This window comes from Alligator sinensis, unplaced genomic scaffold (assembly GCF_000455745.1).
Source record: "Alligator sinensis unplaced genomic scaffold, ASM45574v1 scaffold583_1, whole genome shotgun sequence".
NCBI lineage: Eukaryota > Metazoa > Chordata > Crocodylia > Alligatoridae > Alligator > Alligator sinensis.
The window spans coordinates 128,652-145,588 of record NW_005841983.1 but is presented as its reverse complement, the minus strand read 5'-3'; the positions used below and the strand labels follow the sequence as shown (position 1 = coordinate 145,588).

General features: G+C 40.4%; 1 protein-coding gene across 14 annotated transcripts in view; it reads right to left on the bottom strand.

Annotated features, from left to right (window-relative positions):
- The window catches only part of BCLAF3 (BCLAF1 and THRAP3 family member 3), a 52,504-nt gene that overhangs the window by 16,610 nt on the left and 18,957 nt on the right, over positions 1 to 16,937 (bottom strand). For 8 of the 14 annotated variants that reach the window (XR_001357822.2, XM_025201112.1, XM_025201115.1 and 5 more), the window contains exons 8-10: positions 14,363 to 14,481; positions 9,652 to 9,766; positions 921 to 1,016 (exon numbers count right to left, since the gene is read on the bottom strand). Coding sequence is in view for 8 of the 14 variants with exons in the window: in XM_025201112.1 (XP_025056897.1) it covers positions 921 to 1,016; positions 9,652 to 9,766; positions 14,363 to 14,481 (330 nt within the window). In the remaining 6 variants the exon portion in view is untranslated. The remainder of the gene's footprint in view (positions 1 to 920; positions 1,017 to 9,651; positions 9,767 to 14,362; positions 14,482 to 16,937) is intronic. The other 6 variants (XR_003093448.1, XR_003093451.1, XR_003093450.1 and 3 more) reach the window with 1 other exon arrangement.

The following is a 16,937-nucleotide window of genomic DNA, read 5'->3' as shown; positions in this document are numbered from 1 at the left end:
AGCATTCAGCAGATAAAGGAGGTAACATTTTCTCTCATGCCTGGAAAAGAGCAATCTGCATTTCATATGTTAAGTGATGACAGCAAGGGAAACCACAAGGCTGAAGCTTACTCTAGGAGTGGGACAGAGTCAAACCAGAACTAAAATTAGGGGTAAGCGTACTAGTGTAATGCACACATGACCCATCAGAAAAAGGTCAAGTTATTTTAGGGCATGCCTATGCTGCTTACATGCATGCAAGGGAATGCTATATGCCCACCATCCGTCTTGGACATCCATAGAGATAGTCAGACCTGCTCTACATTGCTTCCTTTCCAAGATTTGAGGTTGTGCATGTGCATGCGTGTGCACCCCTCCCTCACTCCCACCCAGCAGGGCAGGAAGTGAATGGAGTGGGCTTCATCCCCAGGTGTGGCATGGAGATGGTACAGGCTAGCCCTCAGTCACTCTTCATTCTTACAATTTCAATTCTTACGTTTGCTCTTGAGGCCATTCCTATCCTGCTTATTGCTTAGCATGTTCATATCATCTTGTGCTCCCTTTACTTGACCAAAACTCTTCTCAACCTTCTCTTCTGCCTGCCCTCTCCCTCACTACAGCTGTTCAGAACTGAACCCTGAAACAAATCAGATGACTCCAGATTGCTGAGAGGTGCCCAATTCAAATACCACCCATCCCAAGATACAGCAATACCGCAGCAGTTACAGAACAGGGAAGAAAAGTAGTGCAATTTTTTTTTCCAGTGAGATATTAACACTACAAGGGTAACATTCTCATTATGCCAACAGAAGCAGAGTTCAGCTGATGCTGGCAACATTGGGAAATCCTTCTCTTCATGTTATGTTAGTCAAGGCCCAAATTACAGGACTTAAAATTAAACCCAAAACGCACATACATTTTTGGCAAGAATCAAACAATACCTTAAATGGTTTTCTGATGGGTCCAGGATTTTCAAGGTGTCCTCTAATTCGTCTGGGAGTAAAGATATCATTTGTTTTTGCAGCATAATAAGAATTCTAGAAAAACAAGATATATTGGTTTCAACAATACAAAGTATTTTAATGCAACAGTAAAGCAAGGTTTTAGAACATAGTAAATTGACCTGTATATGTTCCTGTAGCTGAAGTGTAACGGTTCTGGTTTAAGGCAACAGAACTGCAATAGTGCATTCATCTAATGAACTGAAACTCAAGGTGTGGAGACTGCTTTCAGACCCAGAGCAGCTAATGCAAAGCACTACTGTGAAACAGGGCCCGTTTGCCTCTAAGCTCACCAGATCTGTCCAGCTGAGGTTTCCCCTCAAAAAAGCAGAGCCAGCACCACAGGACACTACGTCAACCCACACTGAGATAGGAGATAAGTTATTTTTTGGTTGCAAGTAATATAGAGAGATGTCTCCAGTTAACTTATTAAATTTAGATACTAACTGTGAAAATTTTTGTTTTAAAAAACCTAGTAACTAGTAGATTAAGTTCCTTCCAAAAAGAATTTTAAAAACCCCACCTAGATAGACATAGCATATAGAGCAAAATATTTTCACAGATGAAGAACTGAAAGGAGTTAAGTGGTCAACGGTCATTATGGTACAAAATAAGCATGGAATCTCATATGTTAATGACCAAAAGACAGAAGTATGAAGCAACTACATTTGCAAATAGTAGTTATTTAGGTTGATTAATTCCAGAAAAGAAATCTGAGCACCAAAAATTAAGTGATGTCTGATATGGTTCAATGCTAAGTACACATAAACCTGACTGGTTTCTAAACTATCTGTATGAACTAAATTTTTTAAAATAAGGCATCGTGGTGAACAACTCTTTAAGCACTTGTGTTTTTTTCTGACTGCTGCTACTGGGATAGAGAGTCTTATGGGAAGTACAGCAGTGACACGATACAAACAATCTCACTATTAAACTAGAAGACCACGTTCAACAGTCAGCTCATCTGAAAAGGACAAAGAATGATTAGGGTCATGGAAAAAATGTTTTATGAAAACAGAGGTAAAAATAGAAAGTGTTTACTTGAGAATGGAACTAAGTGACAGGTATACAACAGAGGCCCATCAGGAAGTCACGAACATGGATACGTCAACAAAACTTAAAAGGCGTTAGCTTTTACAGACAACAACTGCATTACAGAACTCACTGCTACTAGATTTCATAGACACTAGGGCTGGAAGGGACCTTGGAAGATCAGAGTCTAGCCCCCTGCCCCGGGGGCAGGAAGTGAGCTGGGGTCAAAGGATTCCAGCAAGATAAACATCCAAATGTCTCTTAAAGGAGTCCAGAGTAGGTGCTTGCACCACCTGTTCCAGGCCTTTGGGGCTCAGACAGTAAAGAAGTTCTTATGTCCGGCCTGAAACGGTCATGGAGGAGTTTGTGACCATTTGACCTCGTCACCCCTTGGGGCGCTCTGGTGAACAGGCGCTTCCCCAGGTCCTGATGCACACCCCTTATATACTTATAAACAGCCACCAGGTTCCCCCTAAGCCTGCACTTTTCCAGGCTGCAGAGTCCCATGGCTCCCAGCCTCTCATCTTAAGGCCTGTTCTCTTGCCCTCTGATCATTCACGTGGCTCTCTGGACGTTCTCAAGCTTCTCCACATCCTTGATAAATTGTGGGGTTCAAAACTGGATGCAGTACTCCAGCTGCGGCCTCACCAAGGCCAAGTACAGAGGGAGGATGACATCCTGGGATTTGCTTGAGAAGCACCTATGGATGCAAGCCAGAGTTTTGCTCACTTTACCTTCTGTGACATCGCATTGGTGGCTCATCTTGTGTTCAGTCATGACCCCCAAGTCTCTTTTGGCCGTGGCGCTAGCAAGCGTAGCACTGCCAAGCCTATAAGCATGCTGTATCCCCCGCCCAAGGTGAAGTATCTTGCATTTTTCAATGTTGAATGCCATCAGGTTTTCATCCGCCCATTTTCTGAGCCTATCTAGGTCAGCCTGGATCACCATCCTATCCTCAGGTGCGGCTGTTCTACCCCAAAGTTTGGTGTCATCCATCAGCAAACTTGGCCAGTGTCAATATCGTTAATAAAGATGTTAAAGAGTACAGGTCCAAGGACAGAGCCTTGGGGGACCCCACTGGTCATGGTGCACCACGATGATTTACTCACGTCTATTACTCTCTGGGTTCAACCTGAGAGCCAATTCCCCAGCCATTGGACTGTGATGTAGCAGAGGCCGCAGTTGGCCAATTTTTCCATGAGGTCATAGGACACCAAATCGAAGGCTTTTTTAAAAATCAAGATATACGACGTCAATCTCTTCTCCCTTGTCCAAATTATATGTCACCTGGTCATAGAAGATGAGATTGGTCAGGCAAGACCTACCTCCAATAAACCCATGCTGGTTATCCCTCAGGATGTTGCCATCAGCAAGCTTGTCAAGAATGGTCTCTTTGATAATTTTTTCCAAGATCTTCCCTGGGACACAGGTCAAACCTGTAGTTCCCCAGATCTACTTTCCTCCCTTCCTTGAAGATAGGTACCACATTGGTTTTCTTCCAATCTTCAGGCATTTCACCCGAGTGCCACGAGTTCTCAGAGATCTGTGCCAGTGGCTGAGCTATGATGCCTGCCAGCTCCTTTAAGTACCCTGGGGTGTAAACTGTCTGGACCAGCTGACTTGAGGGTGTCCAGCCTCTCAAGGTGTTCCTTCACACAGTCTATCTTGATGAAGGGTAACAATTCTCCTTCACCCTGGCCGTCCTGTACCATATTGAGCACGGTCGTCCCTTGGGGTGGTGAAAAAACGACACAAAATACCCAATAAGCAGGTTGGCTTTTTCCTGGGCGTTGGCGGTCAGTTGTTCGTTCCATTTGGTTTAGCAGGGGTCCAATGTGACCCTTGCCTTTCCTCTGGCTAGGAACATATCTAAAAAAGGACTTTATTGGCCTTGATACATGTAGCCAGTTGGAGTTCAGTTGCAGCCTTGGCTTTCCTGGTTTGCTCTCTGCAGGTTCAGACCAGTGCAGAATACTCCTCCTTTGAGGTAGTTCCAGTCTTCCATCCCTTATAGGTCTTTCTTTTTAAACACAGAAAGTCCACAAGTTCCCTGCAGAGCCAAGGGGGCTGCTGTGCCCTTTTGCTACCTTTCCTCCAAGATGGGATAGACAGTGCTTGTGCTTTCAGGATCACTCCCTTGAGGAGCAACCACTCATCGTGAACTCCCCTCCCTTTCGGGATGCGGTCTCTTAGGGGCCTTGCCAACAAGCCTCCTGAGCTTGTCAAAGTCAACTTGCCTGAAGTTGAGGACTTCAGCATTGCTTACTGACTTGCCAGCTTCACAGTGGATAATGAATGTGATCTGCTCATGGTTACGGTCTCTCAGCTTCCCTTAGATCATTAGGTCACTGACTAGATCATCCCCCATTGCTAGTACCAGGTCAAGCAGTGCTTTCCCTCTTGTAAGTCCATAGGCTTCTTGAGTCAAATAGAGCTCATCTACGCATGAGAGAAAGCTTTGCGACCGTTCAGATTTGGCCGAGCGCTTTTCCCAAGAGATGTGTGGGTAGTTGAAGTCTCCCATGACAACCATGCACCAGGAGCGTGCAGCTTCAGCCAGTTACTTGGCGAATTCCTGGTTGAGCTTTTGATCCTGATTAGGAGGTCTGCAGTACACTCCTACCATTGTGTCCCCTGTGCCATGTTCACCATGGATTTTAACTCAGAGAGTCTCCAGTCGTCCACCTTGGATGCCAATGCTGGCTTGCAGGGACATGTAGCTTTCCTTGACACAGAGAGCTACACCCCCGCCCCTTTTGTCTACACAATCTCTCCTGTACAAGGTATAGCGGTCTATACCTGTGGCCCAGTTGTAGGTGGAGTCCCACCAGGTCTCCATTCCCCCTATGAGATCATAGTCATTCTTGCTTGGCAGGAGGATCAGTTCCTCCTGTTTATTCCCCAAGCTCCTGGCATTGGTGTACAGGCACATAAGTGCCCCATTGAAGGCCCTACTCCTCCCAACACAATGTTCCAGGGCTGAGGCAGGAGTAGGTTCCCTTGAGTGCCTTAGTCTGCTGGATTTGCAAAAGTTGCCCAGTGGGCTTGCTGTAGTGGTAGTCCCCCCATCCTCCGGTGGGCTTAGTTTAAAGCCCGGTAGAGCAGGTCAGCCATTCTGGCTGAGGAGAGCCTGCTCCCCAGTGCAGTGAGGTGGAGGCTGTCTCTTCCCACCAGACCACTGCCTCTCTCACCAAAGAGCAGACTGCGATTGTGGAAGACAAAGTCTTCACGATGACACCGGTGTTGCAGTCTTTGGTTAACTACCTCAATAGATATTGCTGAGGACAAGAATTTAAGCAGTTTCACAGCTGAAATGCCTACCATGAATTTTCAGTTACAATAGTTTTAAAGAAGTAATGAAAGGAAGATACAAATCTTATACTACAGGGTTCTTCACCTCTAGCTTTTTAAGACTTTTTATGCAAGCTCCTTGAGCCTTCTTAGGGAAGGGGGAGCAGATAATCTGATAGATAAATTAAGATGAGAGAGAGAGAAGGGCAGAATACATAAAATACATAGGGGAGGGGTATAAAGATCTTGTACTTAACTATGAAACAGCTTTTTTTCTACCACAGCTGAAGACAGAAGAAAAAAATGTACTGGCAATTTCATGTGGCATACTGGATACACAACTACTTAATATTATTCATTTAACAAGAATAGCAAAACCAAAATGGACTTTAAAAGTACTACTACTAAAATGTAAAGTAGTTGGGCCAAGGACATGTTAAAAAACCCAACAAACCAACTATATATAGGAGATACCATATGATATGTATAATTATATTATATACATACACACACACACACACACACACACACACACACATTTTACACACACACACACACACACACACAAAAATCAGTTCTTAAATCAAGCAAAGCCTTAATATACAATACACCTTGCTATACATAAATAATTAGTTTTAACACTGGTTGCTTTTTGGTGCCTATATAAAAATATTTCAGGGTTTCTGGCCTGCTGTATTTAATGAAAGTTCAAAAATTTTACAGAAATATCTAACACTATAGTTTTTCAATCTAATGTTAGCATCAAGCTTCATTTTAGGTAACTTCAAGACTTATTTTTGATCTAAATATTCTTTTTAAAAGTACCATTTTAAAACTTTATGCCTCCTTGTCAGGTTTCCACTTGGAAATCTGCCTCTCTAGTACAATCTCTCTCTATAGTTACCTGTAAACAAAAGCAAACTAACTGAAAAAGGGCCCAGAAATTTTGCAACAGGGGAATGGTGGTAGTAGCACTGTAGGAGCCCTGCAGGCCAGATGACATGGGGCTGAGGGCAGATCTGGCCTACAGGCCAGGAATTGAGTACCCATCCTACATGGCCGTGTGTTCTTCTGCAGTAAAAGATCCATCCCGTACAACAGGTTGCACTGGATTTGGAGCCCTCTGAAAAAGTCCCTCTGAAATAACAGGGGTGTTATTAACCTGTTAAAAGAAATAAACTCAAAACTATGACTCTTTCGTTTTGTTACATCTGGAATGTTTCATATAATTTAAAGCAGGCTTTTTCTTTTGGAACAAAGATTTAGCATGGCCTAGCACCATCATGGAAAAGTGAACTGAACATAGCAAAATAACACTTGTTCCATTACATGCTCTCTTAGTTCTTTATTATCCTGCAACAAAATCATTTATACATCTGTTAGCTAATAGCTTATTTTGCTACCATATTAAATGTGAAATGCTAATGTATTTTCCACAGACTCCTAAGTTTCAACATTTCAGGTTACTTTCTTCCACATCTCTTTCCCCTCTAGGTATTAGCATGCATTTTTTAACCTAAATCTCAATCAATTTTTTGCCCATCTTTCTAGGCTTGCATTAATTCATTATCCAATTATTACCCAATATCTCTTCTCTTCTGTATTGTTATGATCCATCCACACATCACTTTTTAGGGCATTAAATGAAAGCCTTTAGTAAGGCTGAACCCAACCTCAATACTCTACTAGCCTACTTTGCATCTTTCCCAAATTTGATATGCTGCTCTTTAATCCCGTCTCTAACATGTAGCCCCCTCCTCCGTTTTCAAACCATATGACTGTTTATTCTGAGCCAGCTTGAATTTATTCTGAAAGCAGCATTCTGAGCAATACTAACACTGCCTTGAAATCTAAGCATGTGTCTTCTAATTTACTTTCCCCTACTTTGAGCAGCTTGCAAAAATTAAATAGCAAATGTATCCCCAAATGTATTTTATATAGTTCTTTTATGCCTATAATTCCACTTTACTCTTCAAGCATTTTTACATGTGCAAGTGCCGCAGCGTTGGGCGCTTTGAAAAGCCCCTTGGAGTTGTATAAGTGGCGAAATGCGCATCAGCATGAAGAAAATGGACTTTTTACTTAGAAAATCTTTATTTTGAAAATCTACTTTTCTTCCCCTTTTTCTAATAATCTGGTACATACCTAGTTTTCTATGACATTTCAGAATTTCTGAAATGTGAATCGTTATTAATTATTCCCTTAATATCATAGAGCATATTTTGTAAACTAAGTAATTTAAATATGATCACATTTAAATGCAATTCCTTATCTGTTCTTTGTTGATAATTAACATATTTTCACTTGCTAGTTTCTGTTTCATTTTCTTGTTTAAAATGAGCTATTTCAGAGTTTGGTTTTCATTCACTTTTTTCTTAGATATGCAGGGATTCCCAAGCCTTTTCTGGTTATGACTCCACTTACATATCTACAATTCATATCCCTTTCCCCATACCACTTAATTTGTTCATGTACTTGCAAAATGGTAGGGGTAAGGAATTAACAGTACCTCAGCTGCTTTGCGGTAACTGTTTTTGTGCTCACTCTTCCCCAACAATGAAAGTTAATCCAGGGAAATTAGTTAAAGGAAATAGGTCCTAAATTGCCTTTCATTTACCATAGGGCAATTATGAGCACAAAAATGTTTAACAGGGATCAAGTCCTCATCTTTTTACTTACATAGGGTAATTGGGTGCTCTTTAGGGCTCACAACTCCAGTCAGGGGCGTAACCATAGTTAGGGAACTAGTGTTTAAACAGATAGTTAACTCTTCTATCTTAAACTGCTTCAGGTAAGTACCAGACTCCAGAAGCCAAGAGCACTGGATGCAAAGAAAGCTACACAGCTCATGTGCGCGCACACACACAAAATCCCTCCTCTCTTTATCAGTCAGTAGTCATTCTTTCATAGCTCCTGCTGCTTTGTATTCAGCAACTCTCTGCTGCTGGAGCTTGTAAGCATCAAGGCAAAGGCACCTGCTACCAACCAACGGCTCCTTGCTTTCAGTTTCCTGTCAAATGTCCAGCTATAATTTTCAAGGAACCCTTAATACAATAAATATATTAATTCTGTTCTTACTTCAAACTAACTCTTTTTATTCACACATGACTCTGCCAACACAAACTGGTTTCACATGTATAACAGCTTCGGCTTTAATTCCAAGTATTATTCACTTTTTGGTAAAGTAGTCTGTTGCGTTGTTTTGTTATAGCTGTTATGTTACAACCCCAAAGGAACTGCATTTCAGCACTGAGTGAAAATGTACTAACAGATCAAAGCAGCTTCTACCATACTACAGAATTTTGTTGGCCAAAAATTTGACAGCAAGGTATCAACGACACAAGTCAAGACTCTAATCTTTAAAAGACCACAATTCAGACAAATCTGCAGTCTATTTTCTTTTACTTACTCTGTACCCACCAGGAGATCTAGAATCTAAATTAGATTAACTGGAGTTTATCATCATACATCTACAAAAACAGATTATAAGCATGTTTGATCATTTCTATGCTCCAACTTCCTTTTCCTTGGGCATTTTCAGGAATTTGTGGTTTTGTTCACTGAAAGAGAAAGAGTCTCTGTAGTAGGAAATGAACTTAAACAAAATGCATATTTAATCAATTTGTGTTGGTGAACAGACCCTTCATCTACCTTTCAGAGTGTGGTTCCCCAAAACTTTTGCATTTGACTTCAGAGTCGGACAATAACAAACTCATATAATTGGTACATCAGATGGGAGCATTTTATTAGGTACAGGACAGTGCGATACTTCAATTCTGTAATAAGGCTACTAGCAATCCTGATTTCCAATTCACGATTCCTTCTGAGCTACTGAAATAAAAATACGTACTCAGAATTTCCTATTGTTACCTCAAGTGAGATGTGGAAATGGACCTCCACTAGAATCAGAAAGATCCAATCACCGTAAGCCTACATCAGTGTTCCTACCCAAAATTAACATATCTTTGGCAGGTTTAAACAACTTCCCACTTTTCTTTCCTTTTTTTTTTTCCCCCCCCCCAAGTACCACAGAGGCATCCAGCAACAGAAGAACCAAGTTTGTGAGAGCATGACTCATACAAGCCTAAATGCTTTTGTAAACTAAACCACAGCAACTTAAGGCAGTTCAGATGCAGTAGTTATTTACAGTCAATACAACCTTAGTCCTGTTTAGATGCAAATTTAAAGAGACAAACATTAAGACAGTGAATGATCTTCTGAAACTTAATGTGAGGCAGAGAAACTTAAAATTCATGTCTGCCCAGCCAACACAGCAAGTTTTTAAATATGGAGCACAAGAAAAATAGAACAAAAGCTAAGGAAAAGGAACTGTATCATTTTAACTTACTATGTGAGGCTTCCTAATAAATTTCCTGAAAGGTGGTTTTAGGAACCTTATAGGCTTTTGGAATCCATCAATTTGGGAGTTCCGTAATTTCAAAAAGCTGCAGCTCTGGTTGTTCCTGAACAAAAGGCAATAAAAAAAATACATCTAAGCCAGCACTATTTCAAAACTATGCTATTATAAAAGTTACCTGTGCTTTAAAAGACACCAAGAATAGAGCAAAGTATTAAGAAAAATATTAAACTGGCACATTAATTGACAAATCACTAGTGGCCTGGTTTTGCTGAAAGCAAAATTACATACAATTATTTTAAATAATTTATAGACAATAAACCAGCAGGTACATTTTTGCTTTTTGGAATCCTCACCATGGTAACCCACAACAAACAATTCAGTGATTTTAAAGATTGCTTAAGGTTGCCCTCTGCTGGCTGAAATATACTATAGTTGAACTTGTGTGGCTGTCCAGCAACAATTTGTGTTACAACTCTAATAAAAAAATAAAGGTTTTAGTTGTTCAAGTCACAGTAATCTATGCACATGGAGCCAAAAAGAGTCACCAGCAGTATTCCTCAAACCACATTCTGTACACAGGACAGCCATAGTCTCTCTTTATACACAGGGGCAGGATGTTTTTAAAAAACCCAGCTATTTACAAGTACAAGCCCCACTGATTGAGAGATACAAACCTCAGGTACTCACATACTGGTCACAAGGTATGCAAGATATCCTTAATAAGGAGACAAGAATAATTTCTGAAAGTGGAACTGTGAAATCCAGTTTTGGCCACTGCTAAACTAGAAGTCATATTAGACAATCTACATCTCTTCTAGCTTTAAAAATCAAATGAACTTGAGAAGAAATTCTGCATGGATGAAACAATCCTTAAGATCCATATCACCAAAACTAGCAGAGGCGCACAAGGCAACACAGACATTACAAAAGGACAAAACACTTCTCTTTTCTAGATCCTGCACAAAACCCCTTTCTTACTTTTATAGGACTTGAAATTTCGGTTTTATTCTTTCATCATCTACAAAGTTTCAATTAAAAAAGCTGTTTCAAACATTTAAACCTGCATCACTATTTAAAAAAAAAAGTCATTTACTCCAGTAATGAAGACAGCATAGGCACCACTAAATAGTCTTCTAAATAAAAACACTAAAAATGTTGCGATTTTTCAAAAAATTAAAAAGACAATGCTGTACATAAAATAATACTACAAGCCCCTTGCATGTTTCAGGTTCACACCTGAATCAGCCACATTACTTAAGCTACATATCTTCTTAATTAATATATCATAAACACAGAAGTATCAATATTCTTATAAGAAAAAGATTTACAATGAAAAGCAACTGCCAAGAATCAAGATATATTTTGGGGACTATTTAAATTGGCCATCTCCTTTTAAGAACGGTAACTCTGCAAGATATTTAGCATCCATATTTCACTACATTTATAGTAAGGTCCTTATTGTTTGAAAATACTTATTAAATGAGTGCCAACTACACCCGCTGTGGTATCTTCAATGAGACTCCAACAGCAGCAAGTCAAACCAGTTAAATTTCATAGGGTGCTTTGTACAATGTCCCAGAAAAATTCTTATTTCTATTTATAAGGGCAATGTAATAACAGTGTGGGCCTAAACTGTAGTTTAGGAAAATTAATTCCCTCACCCCTTACTGAAGTCTGAGTACACAGCTCCAAGACCACAAGTTAATTTACTTATCATTAGATATTCTCTCTTTCCCATTTAATAAACTTCAAATTTAAAATTATCCACCACTGCCATGAAACAAGATATCATTACATCAAGCTCTATAACAAATAAATATTTTGTTATATTTTGGCAGGTTCTCCCCCATCTATTTCTTCTGTAGAAGAGGTCATTCAATCTATATTCAGCTGATTTTAAAATGAAGTAAAGATGAACTAGGCAAACTGAGGTAAGGAGAAATGTATGTGTTCAATATTATCGCTAATCAAGCTGCAGGTGTGTGGCACTGCAAGAACACACCAGTCTTTAAGAAAAAAAAAAAAGAAGCCTTTCTTGGAATTTTCTGGGTCTTTGAAGGAATTGCAGACAGTGACTTCACAGAAGTAATTTAGTGAACTGGGAAATTCCACAAGGATTTTACAGTACAGAAGGAGGAATTCTAAAATGATAAAAAATAAATAAATAAATAAGATCTGGAGTTTATTTCCTCTTCCTTACAACAGCCTGGCTAATAGGAACAATGGATGTATATGAGGTATACTACAGTTCACTCACCTTTATTAAAAGTGAGCCTTCATAAATCTAAAGTGAGTTTTTGACTCTATATACAGATTAAAAATATGGAAGAAACTGGCCATAACATCAATGGATGTTAGAATTTTAATTCCCTTAGAATTAACTGCAAACTGCAATTTACTATTCAAATACAGGATCTAGGTTGCATCACAGGATTGTGCCCTATCCAATCATTTCTCAACTAAGACAGGATGCTTGCTTGCTCTGCTACTTGTTGATCTATTCTTGAATGACTTAAAATGCATGCTAAAGAAAAATCAATTCCACACATGCATGACACTGAACAACCCTTTTCCTGTCTTGCAATATGCAGATGACACATTATTAATGTCACAATCCCAAACAGGCCTCCAAAGGGTATTAAATGCTTTTTAGCAGTATTACATCTCAGGTGGCTTGAAAATCAAGATGGCTAAAGCCAAGATATTGCAGAGCTGGGGGACGGTTTATAACAAAAGGAAGAAATGAGTTTGGTTTTCACAGGAAGAGTTATAGGTGGAATCTTCTTTTAAGTGCCTCGGTATCTATTTAAAAATCTAAGTTGGAATAACTATATTGAAAATGTAAGCACTAGGACAGAACAAACCTTGGGTGAAGTTTTATCTTTATACAATGAGACAGGCAGAAAGTCAGTACTGGCAGCACTAAAAGTGTATACAGATAAAGGTAGAGTCCATTTTATTGTACAAAGCAGGTTTATGGGGTGCTGACTCCAAGGTTTTATTATATAAAAAAAATAAAATCGAAAAGACCTCTAAAGTTAGCTTTTATCTCTGTCTACATCGGGGGGGGGGGAGGAGCTAACATGTGCTCTGAAAGGGACTGATTAATATGAGCACTTGAGCTCAATTTACAAATTTAAATTATTGGATTAAAATTATTTCAGGTATGCCTATCAGATACCTTAAAAGTGCATTTTAGAAGCTCCCTGCCCTGCTTTTCCACATAAATCCTTGTTTGGATGGCTAAACAACATTTATAACAGGGGTCAGTAAGCCCCAGCACTGTGCCACATGAAAGCATTTTGCTTCGCACATGTGCCTCAGGGCAGATGGCAGGAGAGCTGTGAGGGGCCTGACCTTTGTTGTGGCAACACAGCCCCAGTCCTTTTCCCACCACTCACCTGCCCCTAGCAATGAACCAGGCTGGGGCTCCATGGATACCAGTGCAGCTGCTCACAGTCTCCCTGCTACCTACTGCGAGCAGCCCTGGCTCTGTGGTGGGTGGCAGGGGCCCACTTAGAGACCAGGCCAGCTGTTGCAGGCAGCCTGCACTGGGGTCCGCAGAGCCCTGGCCTGGCTCATTGCTGGCAGCAGGTGCATACACACCTTCAAGCAGATGGTGTGGAAGGGGCTGTGGTTGTGTCTGTGCTGCCACAAGGATTGGGCCCCTCATAGCTCCCCTGCTGTCTGCTTCTGGCACACCAACACCTTACAAGTTGAAGTCACAGGCGGTTTTGGCACTCTGCCCAAAAACTTCGCCACCCCCTGCTCTATAATCTCTTCTAGACAAATGGCTTGTGATATGCACTGGAAATCACTGACCCAACGTTTTCCCTATATTGAAAACAAAAAAGAAATTTAAGAATCGAAAATGACACCATTTAGGCAGTCAGACAGAGACTCTCAAACTTTCCCTTTTTCAAAGATTAATAAAGCCCTCTTTTGACCTAGAAATCTACCTATCCATGGTACACAGCTATATACAACAAGTGGCCTTTACTAGACTGCAATTCATTTGAATAAGATCTGGAGTTGTTGTGGGCAGGTGGTGTTGGACTCCATATTCAAACAGAATATGTTATTGTGCGAAGAAGAAAAATGACTTAAATTAACAACTTATGGTCTCATTAGTTCTTTGAAGAAATAAGAGGAAAATTAATCACAACAAAAGCCAAAACCAATATGGCTTCTCTAACAATTCAGAGACTGTCCTATACTCCCTAGGTTGATTTGCATTATTTGCACAAAGAATAAAGGCCAACAATTAAATACCATTCCTGTCATACTACTTGTCCACTGCTTCATTTGATCTATTTTTGCATCATCATATACTATGTTCTGCTTTACTTTTGTTTAAACAGGTATTATGTATAATCTTAAAATAGGAGTTTAGCAAAAATTGGATATAATAACTATTTTTATTGCATCTTTTAGCAAAAACTGAAATTAAATTACTACTAGAAGTGATATTGTTCTCATTTTCAAGATAGTTCTTTGTTGCTACAAAGTAAGTTCTAGGAGCATTCATAGATTTTAATGGAATTTGAGATCTAAGACAGGGGTCAGACTTACAGAAGCAACTGTAGCATGCACAATTCCCACTGCGGATAAATCTTCAGAACAACAACAAAATATCTGATGAACCCCATGTTCTACTTCAGACTTAGGCAAGCAGATACATTTGCAAAGGGTCACTTACCTTTTATTTACATCATTTATGTGAAACGTTCGCTCATCTTCATTCAGCAGCCTTTCTTTTCTCCTTCTTTCTATATCATGACGTAAATCATTTGGATCTTCTAGAACTCGTACAACTGTCTAAGAAACAGAATGAAAATTCTCTCTCAAAATAAGTAAACGATAAGGCACCTTAGGAGACCTGGCAGGTAACAGCAACTGGACTATTCAGAACAAACAAGCTGACTTCAAGGTAACACTGGAAAACTGGGGTCTATCCCCTGCACTAGCATAACCATTTTAAGGCTGTTTAACCCCCTGAGGATAGGGGGGAGAGAACTCACAGAGCTAAGGTTACACCAGTCCAGTCCTGCAACTGTCCTCTTTTTCATTTACCCAATTACAAAATTCTACAATGACAGGGAAGGAGGTTCCATGAACAGCTGCAGACAAAATATTCACAAACTCCAGTTACTCATAAGTGGGCTGCCATTCTTAAAAAAGATGCAACCTCCAGAGCTATGCTACTGGAAATTAACAAGCAGCAGGAATTCTCAGAAGGTAGGCTGAGTACTTAAGTAAAAGACCTTGGGCCTGCACTCTCAAATGAGCAACTTATTTGCAGACACAGGTTAGAAAACAGACCCCAAAGAAGCTGAGACATCATTTTTCAAAACATGTTGAAGAGAAATTCCAGGTGGCTCCAAGGACAGAACAAGCTTCAACTCAGGTAGGTGAACTGGGCAGGGGCAGCTACCTTTAAAGGTAACAGAACATGATGCTTGACACCAGAAGGTTGCTTTCCAAGTGCTGCTTAGAAACTTCCATCTCTATCTCCTTTCTGAAAAAAACAGAGGACTCAGGAGGCTCTAAATAGGCTCCTTTCACTGTTTGGAGAAAGAGCCAAGTACTTCTTATCAGGTGACTCAGAGTTTTAGATACAAGGGGGCCAAGCCGACTATTTAATACAAAACGCCAAAAGTTTCTTCTTCTGTTTGCATCTTATTCTGGGGACCAAAGCCACACTGGCTCACCTAAGCAAGAATGGTCTTCCAGTTCCCTAGTAATTTTCATGAGTTAAAAAATGTTCCTACTCCACATAAAGATGTAACCAAGACTTCAATTTCCTTCACAACAGGAGTATGTACTCAAATGTGCCCTGGGCCAGAGCAAACTTTAGTCAGGGCACTCAGTGTATGTAATGACTGAACAGTTACATGTAGTGCCACAGGTGGTCTCTAGGTCCGTCTCCCACATGCCCGACCCCTCCAAGGCAGGAGGAAAGGAAGGAGGACCTGGGCAGCTTTGCTTTGCTTTCCACGGCATGGACCAGTGGTGTTGTCAGAGGCCAATGCTACCCACTCGAGTACTGACAGATTGCCCAATAGTTACCTTTCCCTGGTGGGGGAGAGGGCAGGCTCTCACTGATCAGGCTCACTGACAGGCTTTCCTCCCTTGAGGTGGAGGAGGGAAGAGCAGCAGAAGAGCAACCCCTTACCACTTTGACAAGAGAACCTGCCTCTCTGTTAACTCTATAGCACACCAACTGGTGGACTGAGAGCAACACATCTAAACTTTCATTAATGAACCATAATTACAACGCATTAAGTGTAGTACCTATAACAACAGGTACTGATTTAATGCATCATAATAAGCGCTACTGTAACTCACTGTGTCTGAACATCTTTCACAGTGCTCTATTTTTGTAGCGCCGGTAATGCTAAAAAACACGTCTAAAGAGACCCCCCCCCAGGTTTAAGTCCTTGTTCTAATCAATAATCAAATTATAAAACTCAACAGGAGAGAAAGAGACCTCTAAAGTAGCCTCCAATCTGGTAGTTATAGTACTCATCTGGAATGGAAGCATCTCATAGTCAGGTCCCTCCTCCAAATTTGGAAAAGCAGCTAGACAAAACCTTTTCTTCTACATCCTGGTACAGTGTTCCAACCATCAGAGTACTCTGGGATAGTCTCTCCTTCTCCAATCTTGAACCAAAATTCCATCCCAGTCCTTCAAAGCCTTGCCAAATTGAGTTCCATCAATGTGACAAGTTTTGGTTTTGATGGGGGGACTGCCCAATAAAAGTATTTGTCAAAAAATTCCTGGCTAGGCTGATAGCCTTTTCCCAAGCATTTATGCACCTTATGCATCACTGCATTAGCACTGCCTAAAAAAACGCTGTTATTCGGTTTAGGGGAAGGATAAAGATTTTCATGACCTCCATAAGGAAAGTCAGATCCACACAGCATATGCTTTAAAATGGATCTGGGTCCAAGTCATAACATGGCCACTGAAATGCTTCAACTAGTGAAGAGTACTTGCTTGTTCAGCAAGAAAACAGGGAGGTTTATTATACCTGGCTCATCAAAATTCAGTTCTAAAACTGCCTGAATTAATTTAAACAATATTTTTTAAAGAAGAGTAAAATCACTTGTGGTTTCAAAATTTGTAAACAGATGGGATTTTTAGGGATGAGTCAGAATTTTATCATAGAAAAGAATAGCAGGTTATTACTTATGTGTAGATTCACAGATGTTAGGGTCGGAAGGGACCTCAATAGGTCATCGAGTCCGACCCCCTGCATAGGCAGGAAAGA